General features: G+C 34.7%; 1 protein-coding gene across 4 annotated transcripts in view; it reads right to left on the reverse strand.

The window, feature by feature from the left end:
* Positions 1 to 7,807: 7,807 nt before the first annotated feature.
* LOC128673681 (uncharacterized protein) overlaps positions 7,808 to 18,250 on the reverse strand; it is a 66,649-nt gene continuing 56,206 nt past the window's right edge. For 3 of the 4 annotated variants that reach the window (XM_053751702.2, XM_053751703.2, XM_053751700.2), the window contains exons 6-13: positions 17,048 to 17,126; positions 13,335 to 13,427; positions 12,847 to 13,090; positions 11,482 to 11,580; positions 10,968 to 11,048; positions 10,504 to 10,616; positions 10,136 to 10,276; positions 7,808 to 10,026 (exon numbers count right to left, since the gene is read on the reverse strand). In XM_053751702.2, coding sequence (XP_053607677.1) covers positions 9,846 to 10,026; positions 10,136 to 10,276; positions 10,504 to 10,616; positions 10,968 to 11,048; positions 11,482 to 11,580; positions 12,847 to 13,090; positions 13,335 to 13,427; positions 17,048 to 17,126 — 1,031 coding nt within the window. In that variant the 3' untranslated portion in view covers positions 7,808 to 9,845. The remainder of the gene's footprint in view (positions 10,027 to 10,135; positions 10,277 to 10,503; positions 10,617 to 10,967; positions 11,049 to 11,481; positions 11,581 to 12,846; positions 13,091 to 13,334; positions 13,428 to 17,047; positions 17,127 to 18,250) is intronic. The other variant, XM_053751701.2, reaches the window with a different exon arrangement.

Genomic DNA, 18,250 nt, shown 5'->3' on the forward strand with positions numbered 1-18,250 from the left:
CCGACGGATTCCGTACGACAATCTCTCTCTCTCATCCTTGTGTGTTCCCGATTACCGTTCCCGGGTAAAATTTAGTTATGCTTTTACAAACGGCTGCCTGCTGGGAGTCAACCTCCTTTGTAGATGCTATTGCTAAATAGAAACGATGATAGAAACGGCTACGTAACGTTCATTGTGAAATCGATGAAGTGGTACGTTGGAAAAATGAGATTCCCAGGGATCTACGCTACGGAGGCTTATTCACGGCTGTCGAGATTTTAAAAATTGTGGGAGGAATTTATTTTTTTCGTTTATGACAATTAAGAAGATTTTAATTAAACGATCTTAATTATTTTCTTCGGTCTGTACATAGTTATGATTGGTCAGACACAATAAACAAGAAATCAAACACAGTCGTACCCAACCAGTAGATGCTTCATGAAGGAACTCCTCTTTCTTCAGAGAAGTTTATAAGTAGATGAATCTACTTACTAACTTTCGCATTAACACAGGTTCTCCAGAAAATTTCACTATAATGAATTCTTGAACACGCTCTCGGAATGTATGTTTAGTGAGTCCATATTTCATTAGTGGGATATCGATGCAATCAATTATATTGTACTGACACTAGGTCCAGGCAAACATAAGCCCGACTCCATTTGGGGATGAATCGCAAACGAACAGCCACCTATATTTGATTAGACGATCGGGAACTTATGGTTTTGCATATATATTTAAACAGTGAATCATATTACCAGCAGCCATCATGATCGTAGCAATTGAAAACTATTCTAGTATGAATATATTAATATATATATTAAAATATATATTAAATACAAAAATATATTATTTCTTTATAAAATGGATATAGAAATATATACATTTATGGATTTTATGGTCTGGCAAATAAATAAATAATAATTATTATGAAATTGTTTAGTTTTATTTACTGACGGTTTAGTGTTGTGCAACAAAGTAAGTAATGCCAGAAAATATTTCGTAGGCATCGTAGCGCGGTCGTAGTAGCATGATAGTGGTGGCGGCGTAGCATTGTAAGAGTTCCGTAGTCTGTTGATTTATTTTATTTAAATTGCAAAAATCAATCTTTGTATTGATTCATTCGTACAACCGCCATATCGTTCATTCCGTTCACCTCGCTCACTTCGTTTAGAGATTGTTGATTTTCGTATTATTACTTTTTTTTCACTGTGCTAGGTGCCAGACGTATTGACAAGCGATATTTAAAAGGAAATAATAATTTAAGTTTCCAAAAATTCATAGTTTAATTTCAAGTCTTAACCTTTTTATTCAAGATAGTCCCTTTATGAAAAAAAAAAATTTAATGATAAACTTCTCTCATCTCCATTCTATAAATAGTTTATAATTTTTAAAATTACCCACATAGAGAAAGTTATTCTGTCTAGCAAATCTAGTACTTACCTAATTAGTTAGAGCTTACCCTGAGTACCAACGAAAATAAAGAAAAAGTTTCAATTATTTAGATATTTATTATAGGTAAAATGTTAAGTATATATGTATGTTTGTTTATTTTCTAGGTGCTCTCGAATTAACATCCACCAGTAGGTGTTAATACGAACGATACTAAGTTAATACGAAAATATCGTCATAATTATTTGTCTTGTAGAATTATGGTTGTAATATAATTATAGATGAGAACCACGATAAGGTCTGTTTCAAAATTAATTTGTATGGAAATCTGAGCCCTTCGATTGCCGTTACTATGAACTTAATTAAAATCTACATATACATATTGTTAAGATATAACCAATCATAGTTCTTTGGGACTGAGCATATTGAATTCCATTTGTTCAAGTAGATCACTAAAAAGGGCAAAAGTAGGAAAAAGGAAATCAAATTTTCCACTAATCAATATTTCTTTATTTCTAGTTATTTCCTTTATATACCTAAAAGTATTTCTTATTTTGTTAGATTTAAAGTATAAAATACTTATGCATTATGTATGCAGAAGAAAATAAGAATATTTTAATTTTATACCTGAAAATCTAAAATATCTGTCATTTATAGAAAAATGTCTGACCAAGACGGACGAACGAATGTAAAATATTCCAGGACATTGTTCCCAATTTATATGCAATACTATGTATTATCTCAGTCTTGTGAATTCTGATACTATGTTGAATTTATGTATATGACAGTAGTAGGATTACGGTTGCATCGCAAACCTATGCAATATTTATACAAGTGACCAAGTTTATTCCTTTTTATTGTTCCTCTTTTGCGGTTTCGATTTGGAAAAGAACCATATGCCACATCCTTGAAAATCTTTTATTATACAATAAATATGTAATGTAGTCTAAAGTTTGCAGCCTGGAATAATTTCCAGGCTCTCAGGATCGGACTGATCTTAGCGTCGTCTGCATCATTCTGAATTAAAAAACCACAACAGTACACCACGAACTATGCAAATATTTAACAGATTAGATACACAAAATCCACTTGTCTCGATCTACCTATTTACCTCTAAAGTCGGAACGTACTGTACTTGATAGTAAATAAAATAGCAATTAGGTAAGATAGATGATATCTCCGCGATTCGTCGCTCGGCTGGTCCCGTGGGACCAGTGGGACATACCGATTTAATTAGAGATTGTCCCTGAACTCTTACTGTCTAATAGTGCTGTTTTACTTCTTTGAAACTACAAAGGAGTTTATCAATGATTTTCAGAGAAGACTTATCTTTATTTGGTGAAATAGATACCCAGTTAATAGCTTAAAAATAATTACCAATATCTAATTTTGTTTCTTTTGATTGATAAATGTAGTACTTGTTTCAAAGTTTTATGTAATAAATTAAATTGTATAAATATTGTACGATGGTGAAGTGAATGGTGGATACGGTAACCCGTAGCTAGGTATTAGCTAGATAGGAAGCTAGTAGGTATAGGCTAGTTAGGAATGTACACGTATAGCTTTAACAATAAACTAAATAATGACTTTGAACATCCATCCAGGCGATCCAGCGCGTTTCCATGCAAATGAATTTTGTCGCGTTGCGTGGTATCTCTGCTCTCATCTTTAATAACCATAAATCTACAAATCGATCAGACAACTATTTATGATTCAAAAAACTAACACGAATCAATTTTGGTGAGGAACATTAAATATTTAAACTCTTTTACTTATTACTGGATTTCAGATAGGATAAAATACTTGGTAATTCTCTATGGTGAAAATCCACAGATGGTCTGTGGTTGAATATTAAATAACAAGGCGTTTTTCCATGGAAATTAAAAACCAGCTTGAGCCAGAGAAGTGCTGACGTATGCTTTTATACGATACCGAATTTCAACATTATATACCTTCGCCATTATTACGATAACGAATGGGACAAAACCAATCACTCATCATCATATAATGAGTTAATATCCGTAATCAAGCCGATTACCTATTAGAATGTAAGGTGCATTAAAGCCAAGTACACAAAATCGGTCGAACAAAAGTGGCCACGTTCAGCTAGTCTACAATTTATGGTTATCGAAGTCGCGTTCCTAGTATCTTGGCGGGAACGGATGGCCCACGGGCAAACGGTCGCATACATTATTTTTATGTGAGCACTCCCGAATTACATTTCAGGTGCAATTATTTTCAAGCTTCAATTTGATCTCCGATATTTTTGGAAGACTTATTGGCTTGCCCGATATTTTACATCTCATCTGTTCTGAACTTATTGCATTTTGAATTGATACCTAAATAGGATGTTGAGAAAGGATATATCAAACATTAACATTAATAAAGTTTTCTGAACTAAATCTAATAGTAATATAGAACACAAAAACTCCTAAAAAAATTACTAAAGATAAAAGAAATTTAAAAAAATAGAATCTTAATACCTAAAGTTGGTTGGGTCTCTATTACATCTGGATGTAAGAGAGACTCTGTGCAATGACTGGTCATTGCACAGAGTCAAAGAATTCTTACATGAATAGTTGACCACCGACAGTTAAATCATGAACAAATCCAAAATTCCCAACAATAATCTTTCTTTTAGAGTGTATTAATTGCTAGCACGTGTCAAATTTTATTCACTAACTTTTTACTTCTTAAATATATGGCTCCACCGTTTTGCTAAACTACGATGTTGCTTAATAGAAAAGCATCTGACATGACTTTTACGACTACCTACCGGGTCAATAATCCAACAATATAAACGTCGACATTAACCTCGCATTTCCGCTGTCACCATCACTCGGTAATTTGTAACGTTGACATTGTTAGTGCAGCCTCATTCATACCAACACAAATGAGGACAATGCCAGCCGCTGCCAATACTGGCCCGTTGTCCAAGTGAATTGTTTGTCGCCTGTACCAACGATAAATCCTCCAAAAACAATAGCACATAGGCGCCCGCCTAACGCTCCGCCATCGGATATACATAAATCAGTCGGTTACTAACGGAACCATGTTGTATGGACAGCATATGAGTATATCATCTTGGAAGCACGAGATGTGGACTTACTGAGTTTTAGCAGCGAAGTAAATAGTTCATATACATAGATATGTTGCTCCTTGAAATTCATAAACCATTGTTTACTAACGGAAGGTACTTATTTTGACAACTTAATCTTTTAAAACTATTTAAGTAGGTATCAGCAAATTTTATCATATTGCCTCTATCATCATCAAACTTTCTACTTTATCCATTGTATCTATATGAAGTTCTGTATCAACAGCAAGTGTTGCTAAATGTAAACTCGCGTAGTGTGGCCAAACTAATAGTTTTACAACTTGTACTGCTATGCTCGTGAAGGCTAGTCGACTGGTCTGGAACTACCGTTATTGTTTGTGAAATTCAAAGTACCCAAATAATTTCCCGCATGGTTTGTTGTTGTAACGTATCGATTTCGAAAATAGATCAAAGATTTTTTTTACATCACAAGCTTTTATTTCCTTTCATCTGTTCCGATGTTTACTTGTCTATCCGTAATGAAGTTAGTTTCTCCTACTTCCAGTTGTCCTACAGAGTAATCATAAATCAGAGTAAACAGAGGAAATTTCCCACGTTGAAGCGACATGACGTTTCTATGACCATACATTATTATTATTAGCATGACCGAATGGTGCACCCAGGATCGGCTTCCAATTCGGGAACTCCTGGACGGTTTACAGCACGGACGTGGTTATTTTTTCAGGCGTTAAATGCCATACAAGATCTCTCTGACGACAATGAAAGTTAAAATACTTGTTAATTCTATAATGAAAATTGATTTAGCTAAAACATGGGTACATGTCTGGCGCATTCTGTATTATACAACCAGGATGAAATATCTCATACATTAGGTATTAAGTAGGTATATCTTATGCCTACTTGACTTTATTTAACTTAAGGTTCCTTATAATATTTAACATTTCAATTCAGTGAGTAATTACTTAATTATTACATTTGTACTTACTATTCATATTCGTATAAACGGACAGTAATGAACATTCGCTTTACTTTCATAATTAAACGTCAAGTCTGAAATAAGATTTGTTTTCAATGTAATCTAAAGCAGTATACCTTTAAGCATAGATGATATTAATACAATGTTGTTAATACATCGCTTTTAATTACATAGTATACAATTCAAAGTCGCTTTCCGCTGTCTGTTCAATCCTGTATGTATGCTTAGATATTCAAAACTACGAAACGAATGCGGGTGTTTTGTTGTTTTACTCGTATATAACATTCATAATATTACACCGGCTTTGCACGGGGTCGCTAGTTAAGTGTAAAAGTATTGTAGGTAACTTTTGTAAGTGTGTTCTAACCAAAAGTGCTCCACTACACTCTATAAGAAAACTACATGCATTTAAACTTCCTTCGATCATTCATTTCTCCTATGTGTTATCTTTCAGTCAGCTATGAAAGAATGATATTTAAAGATGTATTTTCGGCAAATGATTAATTTAGTTAATTAGATCGAATTAGCTTAGCTACTGTAATATCCGCGCCACCCCATTCGCAATAACCCCCCAGATTATTTCTACGACAAATCTCAAATATTAAAATATTCCTTTTAAGTATAGCTCTTTCGTCTACAGAAATTCTTGACGATAATGTTCTTAATTACAAAATCAGATTTATTAAAACAGAAAGGGTTTATTAAAGCAAGCTGACAAAGAAAATTTGTAAATATACCACTCATTTTCGTTCGTTTCGCCTTCTGAACAACGTTTTAATTTGCAGTACTCTGCTAAAGTACTTCATAAATTCTGATAGCAAAAAAACACCTACTGGTGAATTCTAGCTGGACAATAAAAGATACGAAAACTATACAATATCTACCTACATCAATATTATCAACATTAAAAACTGAAACTTTACTTTCATCTACTGTTTTAAAAGCTGTGACTAGTTGTGCCTCAGGGCTCCTTTTCCCTATGGAATTCACTCGCATCCAAATTCCGTGTTTACAATATTAGAAGTAGGATTTGATGCTTTGAGATCTCGTAAACTGTAAAGATTTGTAACTATTAATATGGCATAATTTCGTAGCAAACAGTTAGGGCCTCTTTCTTTGCTTTCTAATAAAATATCATACTGTAATCTGATAGTAATCAGATTTATCTATCGGTTAGTTTATCTAACCGCTAGACCGTCTGACTTAAGATGAACAATTTGTAACGCTATCTGTTCGATATGTTATGTATATGCAATCCGACATTTTATCAAAAAGTGGTAGTACAGATAAACTAGCCCTTAGTATCGTCTATCTACAGTTTTCAAAAATACAATTTGTGTATCCGGCTAGTAGTTTTGCTATTCATCGAAAGTCTGTGCTCGCTAGCAAACATGATGCTATGAATATACAATCTTCAAGATTGCCAAATACGACCTGAGAATAACAAAATACCGCCAATATTGTTTACACCACATCATCTTTATATAAGATGAGGGTAGAAAGTAGAGAGGTTATATTATAAAGTACGAGTACGTACCGTACCTACACGAATTTACTGAAAAATCTTATTTGTTTAATTTGGATATTGAATTGGCCACTAACGAATACTGATTTGATTAGATTTTAATTGTTCTTTTTTTTTCGAAAATATAAAATATAAAAATAGTCTGCAAGCCACTGTATTAATATTTTCAAGAAATAGTGGTGCGCGTTTCATAATATGTCGATTATTAGATAGAATATACCTAGATATTTCCGTGTGATTTCTATTCTCTACTTCGCATGTTCCTGGTTGCGATCTACTTAAAAAAAACCTTTAAATTAGTAAGACTTGGCTGTGATTTTACAACCGGTCGCCTGCCTGACATCAACCATTTTTAGGAATACTAATGTTGCCTATCAGCTACTTAGGCTATGTGTCGCTGAGTCGCCTCATATGACATCCACGGGAGGATATGGAGTGGTAGTTTTCTTGGGCGGCACCACACGCAACCTTTTTTTTTATCTGTAGGGGTATTTAATAAACAACAAAAAATCCGTAAAGCTATAAAATGTTATAGCGAATATCCGTACTATTCATATTCTGCTTTTTATGGCGGACGGACATATCTTTGTGTTTCGTGGGTTTTATGTGACCTTTATGTGGCGTCGTCAACAGGCACACTGACCCACGAAATTCCTTCTTTTTACGTCCCTATAATTCGGTTTGTTTATTTCTTATTTGTTCCGATTTTCCACTACATTTAGTCAATATATGAATAATGGACTTTTCAATAGAGATTCCATAATGTTGTCATCGTATACCAAAATTACGCTAACAGTTTCAATAACAGATTTTTTCCTACAACCTACTTAGTATTTGCAAAGGATTTAGGATTTTTAGGTTGAATAAAACAAAAAAAAAGTCAAATGACATGTTTGTTTTAATCTTTAATTTACAAACAACCAACAGAAAGTTTGATTTCATAATCACAACTTACAACACTTTACATAATATTATTTGTAGGTACGTCTTTGGCAAGTCGACTCTAAGTAACAGTCAATCAAAACATGAGCAACTATTTATCTATATTATATACTAAAGGTCGCAACAGTGAGGCATATTTGAAAATTGGATATATTAAAAAAACCACAATCAACAGTGAAAAATATAAAATTTGCTTTTACAAAAAAGTTTTTCTGAGAAACACCAATTATTTTTTAAGTTACAAATGGGTTCAGATATATGACGCATGAACTGTGAATAAAAAAGTTAGACCTTATGAAATTATTTTATGAAGTAATGGAGGTGTTAATCTACTACGCCTAGAAGCTACATTACTATTGAAATTGTTGTGTGAAATGTTACAAAAATAATCAAACACGCTTCACCGTCATTACGAAAAATCCATCACGGCCAGCTAGGAGGATCCACACGACACAAAATATGATTGACTGATGTTACGATAACTACAATATCTATCGCCAGAATTGTGCAAGCAATCAAGAAAAAAATGTGTGATGTGAATCCAATGAAAATTTCAAACATAACGCTAGCTAATTGTTACTATCCCAGAGTTTTAATAATGTCTAAACTTATAACAACTTTTTTAGAAAATCCATAATCAAAAAGTTTCAGTTAAATACAATAATTTCAGAAAACGAATAATAACAAACGACACACTTTCGAGATCACATTATGTATTTTGTAAAATAAATAGATTAACTTAAAATTCATTTCGAGGACAAATACCTGAAATTGATAAATGTTAACAGGTGAATTTTTAAATTGAGTACATTGCAAATTGTTTACACTTTAGAAGCCTCAAGGAGTAAAGGTACATTACCCGTATTTAAGATTCACGCATCAAAATTCGCATCATCGAGAACAAGCATCGAGAGAAGTTGATCCAAAACTGGCTTCACACATACCTATCTACATTTGTTTCCACTGAATAATGTTTTTCACAATAATTTACTACTGCAATATATTGACTTTTAACTTTTCAGAGCTTGATAGGCATAATCATTTCACGTTTTTACATGGAATTGATCGATTGGCTAGACCATTCTCTCGATACTTTCCTTCGGGTCTATGTACCGTGATTATAGCTAAGAACAGTAAAATATGATATGTATACTTGAGCTTCGAGCCATGGTAACAGTTCACAGCATTATAGAGAAAAGCGACAGTTTTAAACATACAATGACATATTAGTCTATACTTTCTTATTTTTCCTACTTAAAATTATATCAAAAGTGTATACTAAATTATGTACAGTAGTTGCATTACACTTACAACAAATCTTAGTCTTATCTTTATTTTCCTCAAAATATACATAAAATTATTATCATATAACTTTTAGGATTTAAACAATACTGTTGCAATTTAAGAGCCTGGTGGTCCTTTATTTTTACGGATCTAAATTCAAGACCTCAAAAGTTCATCTATATTTGGCATATAATGGCTCACCTTCGGCATCGCTAATTGGAATGGTTCTAAAATTACTCGCAGTATCTGAAATTCATTTGGAAAATCTTTGGCACTATATTCTTATGTCTACAAGTCTTACACAGAACCAAAGATTTATTGCATTGAAATTTATATAATGTACCAAGATTCTAATCCCATTCATCACTTTAATTTCAGAAAACATTTTTTTAGTTTTCATATCAAGTTTTCATAAATAGGTACCTTTTTTAATCTAGGTTTATTTATCCATAGCAACAATTCTAAAAATGTACGTATGTTTTCTTAGACCCTTTGTAAGTTGACTAATCCAAAGGGACATTTCGGAAACACGATTAGTTTATCGAAATCAGACCTTAGGAGCATAAACTTACTCGCAACACGGTAAACGAGTCACGTCGACTAGCACATTGTCACTGATTGCAACAACCCTTATTGAATCGTCCATATAATAGATATCACAATCGTATCACTATATCACGGAGCACCTTGTACTATGCCCACATTCGTTCCATCTGCGTGTCTTGTTTGTGCAAGCACTTTCGGATGGCATCCAGTATGATGACCACCCTCCTGTCCAATGCCGCCAGGTGTGGCTCCCAAAGAATAGGATTCACTGGGTCTGCTTTCATTGAATCCCGCAGGACCTTTGAAAGAGGCGCTCCATTATGAAATCTGTAAAAATGTGAAGTGTTGTATTAAGTGTTTTACGTCCAAAATTACGAGTAAAATCAGTTATAATTTAGCACAATTTAGTAACTGTTGGAGTATGATAAAGACTCACTTGAGCAATGTGGCAAGCGTGGTGTGCCTCACGAGACAGCACTGTAGGAGTGGGGCGAGGATACTCAGCTCATCGTGGTAAGCCTTCCCGAATGCCCGGCCTTGGTCCAGGTGCAACGTGAACGTATCATTTCCGAACATTCTAGAATGTTAAAAACTGTTATCGTACATTTCCAATTACCGTACCTACGTTGAAATTAAAAACACATTTTTTGGTTTTTACTTAGAGAGATAGTAAACAATGAAGTAAACTACAATGGCATATGTACCAATTCAATTAAGACTATTATATAAGAGTAAAATCGTTTTATGTGCGGTCGTGTAAATGTAAAGATTTTCAAGTCAATAGGTACCTCATCGATTACTTACTTGAACGTTTCGTAGTGGTGTCGGTCCATGTTCCCGGTGAGAAAGTCGAAGATTGACATGTCCATGAGGTCCAACAACCGCCGTCCGGAGTCATAGGGGGGCGTCGTGCGTACCTTAAAATAAAATTGCGACGATAAAAAAATAAATGTTGCGACAGGTATCGTTATATATATTTAGAAAGGAATTTAGGTAATAACTGGCTAAAACATGATACATCTAAACCTTCTTCTTGAATCACTCTATTCTGTTTAAAAAACCCGCATTAAAATCCGTTGCATAGTTTTAAAGATTTAAGCATATATGGGAAAAAACACTTAGAGGGAATCGACTTTATTTTATGCTATTTAATGATGCCTATAGTTGTAGAGTTATAGGCATCATTGAAGAATAAAATAAAGTCGATTCCCTCTATAGTCGTAAACATTTTAGAGTTATTAGTTTTTATTCTATTTTTTTTGTCTTACCGTTTCACAATAGTCTGCCTGCAGCTCCCACTGCGCTTTTCTCCTTTTATGATATGATCTCCTCCAGGGATGGCGCCATACCTGCGTGGAATTATATTTAAAATCTTTTGATGAATATATGATACCTATGTAACAATATGAATTTTTAATGACGGAGTAACACTGTGCCGAATCAAGCCAAATCATACATGGATTGTTTTATAGTTTTGATATATAGGCCTAGAGCTATCGTGTCACCTGGGAAATTTCGCTTCGCAACCTGGAATATCGGTACAATCTTCGAATACTTGAGAGAACTGAACGACGTGTTTTCCAGACGCAAAGAAACGACGTCATTTCTGCAGGACACTTAGTGGCAGCAGACCGTGAATCAGACGGGGAATCACCCCATATGTATGTGTGATACGTGGCCGTACTGCTTTTGGAGGAAATTCGCAACGGCGTCTTAGCGATGAAGCACTTTAATGACTTACTTATCGTCGTAGCAGTGATTATCGAAGGGGTTACGACTCACTTCATAATAGCTGGTTACAGGTCTGCCAAAAAGACTTAACATTGGCTTCGGTTTCTTTGTAGGAGTCCGTGGTTGCAGACGATCGTTTTCAATGTTGACCTGAACGATGGATGAAAAGTGAGGAGTTCGAGCATGTCCATGGATGTTCATGGATACAGTAGCCGCAATCTCAAGGGAGGCAATATCCTCTCAACGTGTATGGTTATGGATCTGCCCTTCATAAGTTCATACTTCGAAATAAGATCCGAGCTCTTTATCACCTATAAAAATGAGGGGCACGCTACCTAATTACACATTATCTTTTTTGTGCTACTGAAGAAGAGGTGCGCAGGTATTATGGATATATGAAGAATTTGTAGTACCTCCATACCTATAGTCATGAATGTTGTGGGCGTGCTTTAAGTACTCATGCTTTTTTGGATCCGCACTCGCAAATCGATAACCAACTGAATACCACATCAGCGTAATAGTCAACTGCAAGGTCATCCCATCAAGAGAATCTTACTGCAAAACATCACCGTTGTCATGGATCTCCACGTAAGGTGTCACGCTCAAAGAGCTGCTGATGATAAATCAAATAGAGGCAGCTTGTTGTATCCAAATCCCAAGAAAACTAACAATCGGTGAAAAATGCGGTGTTGTTAACGGCGAATCAATTCCAAAGCACTGCAGTGGTTCTGAATTGATCACAAGCTGCAGTCACTGGTGCGGTGAGAACTGTGCTGGCATGTCGTCGGCGGTGGAATATCAAAGCCAGTCAAGTATGACTAGGAGACGAGATGATGGAATACCATAATTCAGAGGGAGATAGCTTATAAAAGACATACCTAACCAACTTAAATATTAATTAAATAGGTAAATACGAACATTATATACCTACCATATCTGTCACTATTTTTGGTCGTTGTAAACAATGATCTATGCAAAAATTGATAATGGCGGTTCATTATTAACGTAGTTATTAATGAATCTTCAGGTATAAAATAAATTGTTATTAAATATGTGGTTACATGTGGTGGTGGTACTGAATGAATATATGGTTCGAACTTTTACCTCTTATTATCATATGATACCATGGATTTAGTAAGTACTTCACGTACACCATTGCTCTGTCGCACTTCGTCGATTTGACATCCGTCGACAGACAACGCAGAAATTGTATGAAGTTTCGACATATGTCAATATGTCCTGTCAATGTCAAAACCTATGGAACAACGGAGCACAACGGAGCGGTAACGACTAAGCAATGAGGCATGGCTCAGGTTTCCTCTTGATGTTTCCTAATAATAATTACACAGAGAGTTGTGGGAATTATATGGCTTACATGAACTAAATAAAATTCCACAACTCTCTAAAATGATTTACCTTCCGCTCAGCAATTTCGTTTGAGGGCAGGAAAGCAGCAAAACTCCCCTCCAGCATATCGGGGTTGCCACATATAGCGTGGCCCGTGTCGCAGTAGTAGGAACACTTCCCGTGGAAGCAGAAGTTGTTAGCTGGCGACACGAAAAATGTCTTGAGAATGTCCCCCTCCGTGACGTCATAGATCTCTGTCGTCATGTTGAGGACCCTGCCGATGACGGGCATGGCGCGGCGAAAGCCCAATAACCTGCGAAGTACACATTTTTTTAGATTTTATTGTTATCATGTTGTTATCTGTTGCGGCATAAAGAAGCCTATTTCAATCTCTCAACTATCTCCACTTCAAAAATACATTCATTCATTCTAAATATCCGTTTTGATGTGAAAGAGGACAAACAAACATACTTTCACATCTATACTATACTATGATGAAATTACAATTTTAAATATATACAATTTTAAACCGAAATCATTTCTTGTCATTTTTTTACCTGTCAAGATGGAACGCCGCGATTTCAGCGTTGTGCCTCTCGTAGTCCGAAAAGTAGAAGTGGTTTGGTAAAGTTTGCGTTTCTCTTGGAAATCTGTAGACAACACGTTATTAATAATTTTTATGCAACAATTTAATTGGCGTAAGTACATAATCAAACTTTTTATCTGGGCAAGATCGTATAAGTATCGAATAACGATAATTAGCTTAAAAATAGTAGATTTCGTAATTTTAAAGAGAAATGGAGGGTCTAGATATGGGGAAGAGGTTGATAGAGAGATAGCGCACGATCTTGGCGGACCACAGCCGCGCGTCTCGGGTACAGGGAGATCATCGCTGCAAATATTAACACTATTCAATCTATCACCTATTATGAAGACGAATAGTGTGATTCCTGAGGAAGGTTAGGTGTATATTTTGGAATGGTTTTACCCGGGCGAAGCCGCGTGACCGGCCGCTAGTTAAAATAAGAATAAATTGCACGTTAATAAATCACACACGCATTTTGAAAATGATATGATAAAAATAAATTACGGAGTAACAGCTAAGTTCCTGTGGGAAATTCCATAGTCACAAAGCATTATATATTGGTACCTATATAATACTTATAGTCAATAAAATTCAACTTAAACCAGCTATCAACCAGCTGAACTGACGTCACGCTATTTACGGATTCTTTCATCGTGCCCCAACATTTAACACGGGAGATGACATGACTTTATTCAAACTATCGTGTGACCACAATTAGATAACAACAATTTCGTATTCAATATTGCGTTGATATTTATGGCGCATAAAAATAAGTAATATTAAAGTCAAAGAATCCGGAAAAATAAAACTAGAGATGTGATCCAGACGCACACAGGCGGTTATATGATGAGGCTTCACATTGTCGCTGAATTGACCGCGACCGACGTGAATGTACGAACATTATTTACCGCAATGAAAATCCAGCAATGTATGCCGAGTCCGCCAAAGTTTGGCGAACTGTATCGTGATAATGTATAGCCAAAATAACATGTCAGTATTATTGTATGTCTGTTCGTGACATCTCAGCTCCTAACAAGTATACAAGAGTTGTGATATTGGGTGGGTTATATTATTACTTCTACTGGGAATAATGTATCCAGTAACAGCAAGATTACAGGATATAGTATTATATGGAAGTCAATTGGGAAAGAAATTCCAAGTAGCTTTACTTATATAACTATCACGGGGGAAAGAATGTAATACTTTTTCTATTATCTTCCGATTTTATTTTAAAAATTCAACTTGTCAGTCAATGTTCGAGAGGACTGAAATTGAGTCCAACGGTATAAATCCATTAAAAGGGTATATCAGATATCATCTCTGGGGCCTGCACCCCTGTCCTTGCGCAGAAATTTATTGCGATGAAAAATATACAGTTATTAAAGGGGACATATTTTAAATTATCGCAACAAAATTTTGCTTAAATGACGTCTCGTTAACCGTCTCGTATTTCTTTAAAACTTTTTGTGCTCATTGCAATATTAACAATATATTCAAATTATTTTTACTAGCGGCCCGTCCCGGTGTCACTCGGACAAATATTGAATTATACACCTAAACCTTCCTCAGGAATCACCTATCTATTAAAAAACCCGCATCAAGCGACTTTGTTTTTTATTATGTAGTGATTATTCATTTCCAAGCGGCCTATACCCTGGTAAAATAGGTACTTTCCAAATTTTTGTTTTGATGACTATTCGAAGGCATCATATCATATATCATTAGAAACACCAGTGAAAAAAATATTGTGATAATGACTATAGTTTCAAAGAATAAAATCAACACTATAGTTTCAAAGAAAAAATAAAATCACACATTTTTGGACTCGTCCAAACGCTCCATACTAAATGACACGAACAAGTGACGTCACAACGTGCGAAGAAAGATATGTTTGTTCGACATCTACATTAAATATTACGCTTATGGTGATGATTTCTTAATAAAAGTTGTAACAAAATGTTTGTTTTTTATGATGGTTAAATTTATTTTTATAATTTCATACTTTTTTAAAATGGACTTTCCAATGAACTTTAAATCTTCGTATCCAGATCCAGCTGCATTGTTACAGTCTATGAATTATCATAATGGTCCTAAAGATATCTATTTTATCTAGATTTTACATGTTTTTTACAATTCTCTGACCTTGGCAACTATCCTTTTATGTAGGCTAAAAATGACGATGCCGATACATTTTAACGAATAACTGCATGGACACGTACAGACATTTACTTTTGTGATTATGTATAGTCGATTTATCTATCATTACATATACGTGCATATGCTTCACGATAAGGTATGCCCGGACACAGTGATGCCTTATAAAAACACAGATTTCAAAGAGCTATGTACGCAATTTTAGGATTGTTATATATATGTATGTAGAGTTACGTCCCCAACAGAATTGCAAACAAATCTAAAGGTCGTGATGTGTCACCGGGTCAATCCCAGGAGTACATAATTTCTACAAAAGTCAGGTAAGGCTAAAGACTTACGGATGGACTACAATTTCACTATCCTTGAATTTTGCTTTCTGTACATCACTCTGTCGTTTGACTCGTAGAAAAAGAGGTAATACAGTTAAATTAATAAATATCCTTAGTTTATTTCAGAGACCCGTTTAAAACTTTCAAAATATTGATTAATCAGGTCATACATTTATGACACACATATTACACAATAGAACAATGAAAACTTTGAATCAATTTGTAGTCGAAGAAAGAAAACAAAAATGTTTGATAATCCTCATGTTTTATATAACTGATTCATTACCAAATATGATGAGCTCGCCTCCTTTCTCATAATATACAAATATAACACAGTAAAGTGCAAAGTCGTAAGACATTTCATATACTCGCAGGAGTCCTGAGGGAGCAGTGCGACATTCTCGCAGGTGAAATTTGGGAACTGTATCCTTTTGACGCGAACCAAATTGTATTCAATAGCTTTTAGAATATACGAGATCTATTCGATATGTATTATTGATAAAATCTTGAGCACAACACTTCTAAAAGATTGTTGAAAAATCTCACTCAAATGTTATTCAATAACTCGTTCAAATACCTTAATTGTAAGTAAACTAATGTACAATTCATATTTAGTCGCAAACAAATTCCACAAACTTCGGAAGCAGGACTTTTCTGAAAGTTCCGAAGCAGGAAACGAAAAGCTTATGGAACATACTCAAAGAAATTGAATAGAAAACACAATCAACTCGTACAATTGCAGGGAAGTAACGGAACTCTGTACTCAGTTGAATAGGTGAGTTGCGAACAAGTGGGCAAGCCGCTAAGCCGATATACTGCGAAACTGCCAAGTTTTCCCAATGGAACACTCTTGAACAGGTGACAAGTCCTGGACTTCGACAAACTACACTCGAACTACACTTGCCTACAATAAAAGTTGGCCGCTTGCTGCGGACGTCGGAAGACGGATGGGCTCTTATCTCTTGACAAACCATCATTAGAGTGTGTAGATGTCAACACTTTTGCTTAATATTCTCATGGTAAAGTTTATTCATTTGGTTTTTTTTTCGTAAATCGATAATATTTTTTTCGCTGAGAATCAGTTATAAGTACAAATAAAAAAATTATAAAAAGATAAATTCCCTGATAATTATCGCTTAGTTTTGTGAGGTCACACGGCACTGTCTACCAAATAAACGATAACGAAAACGTCAGTACGTACCTCATAGGTTTAAAGAGAGCTTGTACGCCATTCGGATAGTCGATTATTAGCTTTAGCTGTGTACCGCCTTCCTTTTGCTCTGAAAGAAATAAGTAATATTAGTTTGGTTATCCACCTCTCTCACTTTTCATATTCCTGATTGTGTTCCGCGCTGTGACGTCGCATGATTTTTTGATTAACAATATGAGTAACGGAGATAAGTACAGAAAAATAATTACAGAAATATAAGAAGAAAGAATAATAAAATAAATATAAAGTGAACTATGGTAGATGATAAATGTACTAGAAATATATACTCATATATCAATATTGGTCAATTTAATAGCTGCTAACTGTGAGAATAAAAAATAAATTAGTGACACAGGAAAAACAACGGTCTATTAAAATAATGAAAAATCAGGATTTCATTGGATTTCTAAAAATACTTAGGCAACGCAATAAAGTCAGTCCAACGATGAAATCCATTTAAGTGGTTTAAATATTTAAGTCCAATTCTAAGTAAAGGGCGAGATTGTTGTGGCACTATTGTCCGCCGGACTCCTACCCGCAACTGATTGGAGATCCCGACTTCATTTAATATACATAATATAGCCCTACATCTTTAAGGTTTTGAGAATATCTCCCTGATATTACTAGGGCGGAAAGATTTCGCAGGTTGGTGGTTTAGCATAAATTTCTAATGGAGCGAGAAAGATTCCATTCAACCTAATGGCAGTTAAAAGGTGGTCAGGGAAACAGGTAGTCTGGAGGCCAGTTGGTATCATGTCACCAATATCTTTGATTCTTTAGAAATAATTTTTAGCTATATACATATTAGTTAATATATTTAATATATCTTCTAATCGAAATTGCCTAATATTTTTTATTTGCGGTGTTGGTAAATTTTTAAGAAAATCTTTTTCTTTTGTACTGTTTGCTTTACATATTAATGTTGTGCACATCTGTAATTGATGTAAACATTAGAAGTTTTTATCATGATTTTTGTTCAATGTTACATGTTTATAATGTTGATGTGCCTAATAAATAAATAAAAAATAAAATAAAAATATCTATTGACGTTCCTATACGGTCATTTATAGACCCACATACATAAACGTATGTTTCGAATAGGCTGACCTAAAACGCCGACTCATAAAATATTCAGCGTTTTGTTAATTGGATCTAGAAAAGCTATTACGTTTGGACAGCCAGTCTCGCCATCTC

Source organism: Plodia interpunctella, chromosome 11 (genome assembly GCF_027563975.2).
Source record: "Plodia interpunctella isolate USDA-ARS_2022_Savannah chromosome 11, ilPloInte3.2, whole genome shotgun sequence".
In the NCBI taxonomy this organism is placed as follows: Eukaryota; Metazoa; Arthropoda; class Insecta; order Lepidoptera; family Pyralidae; genus Plodia; species Plodia interpunctella.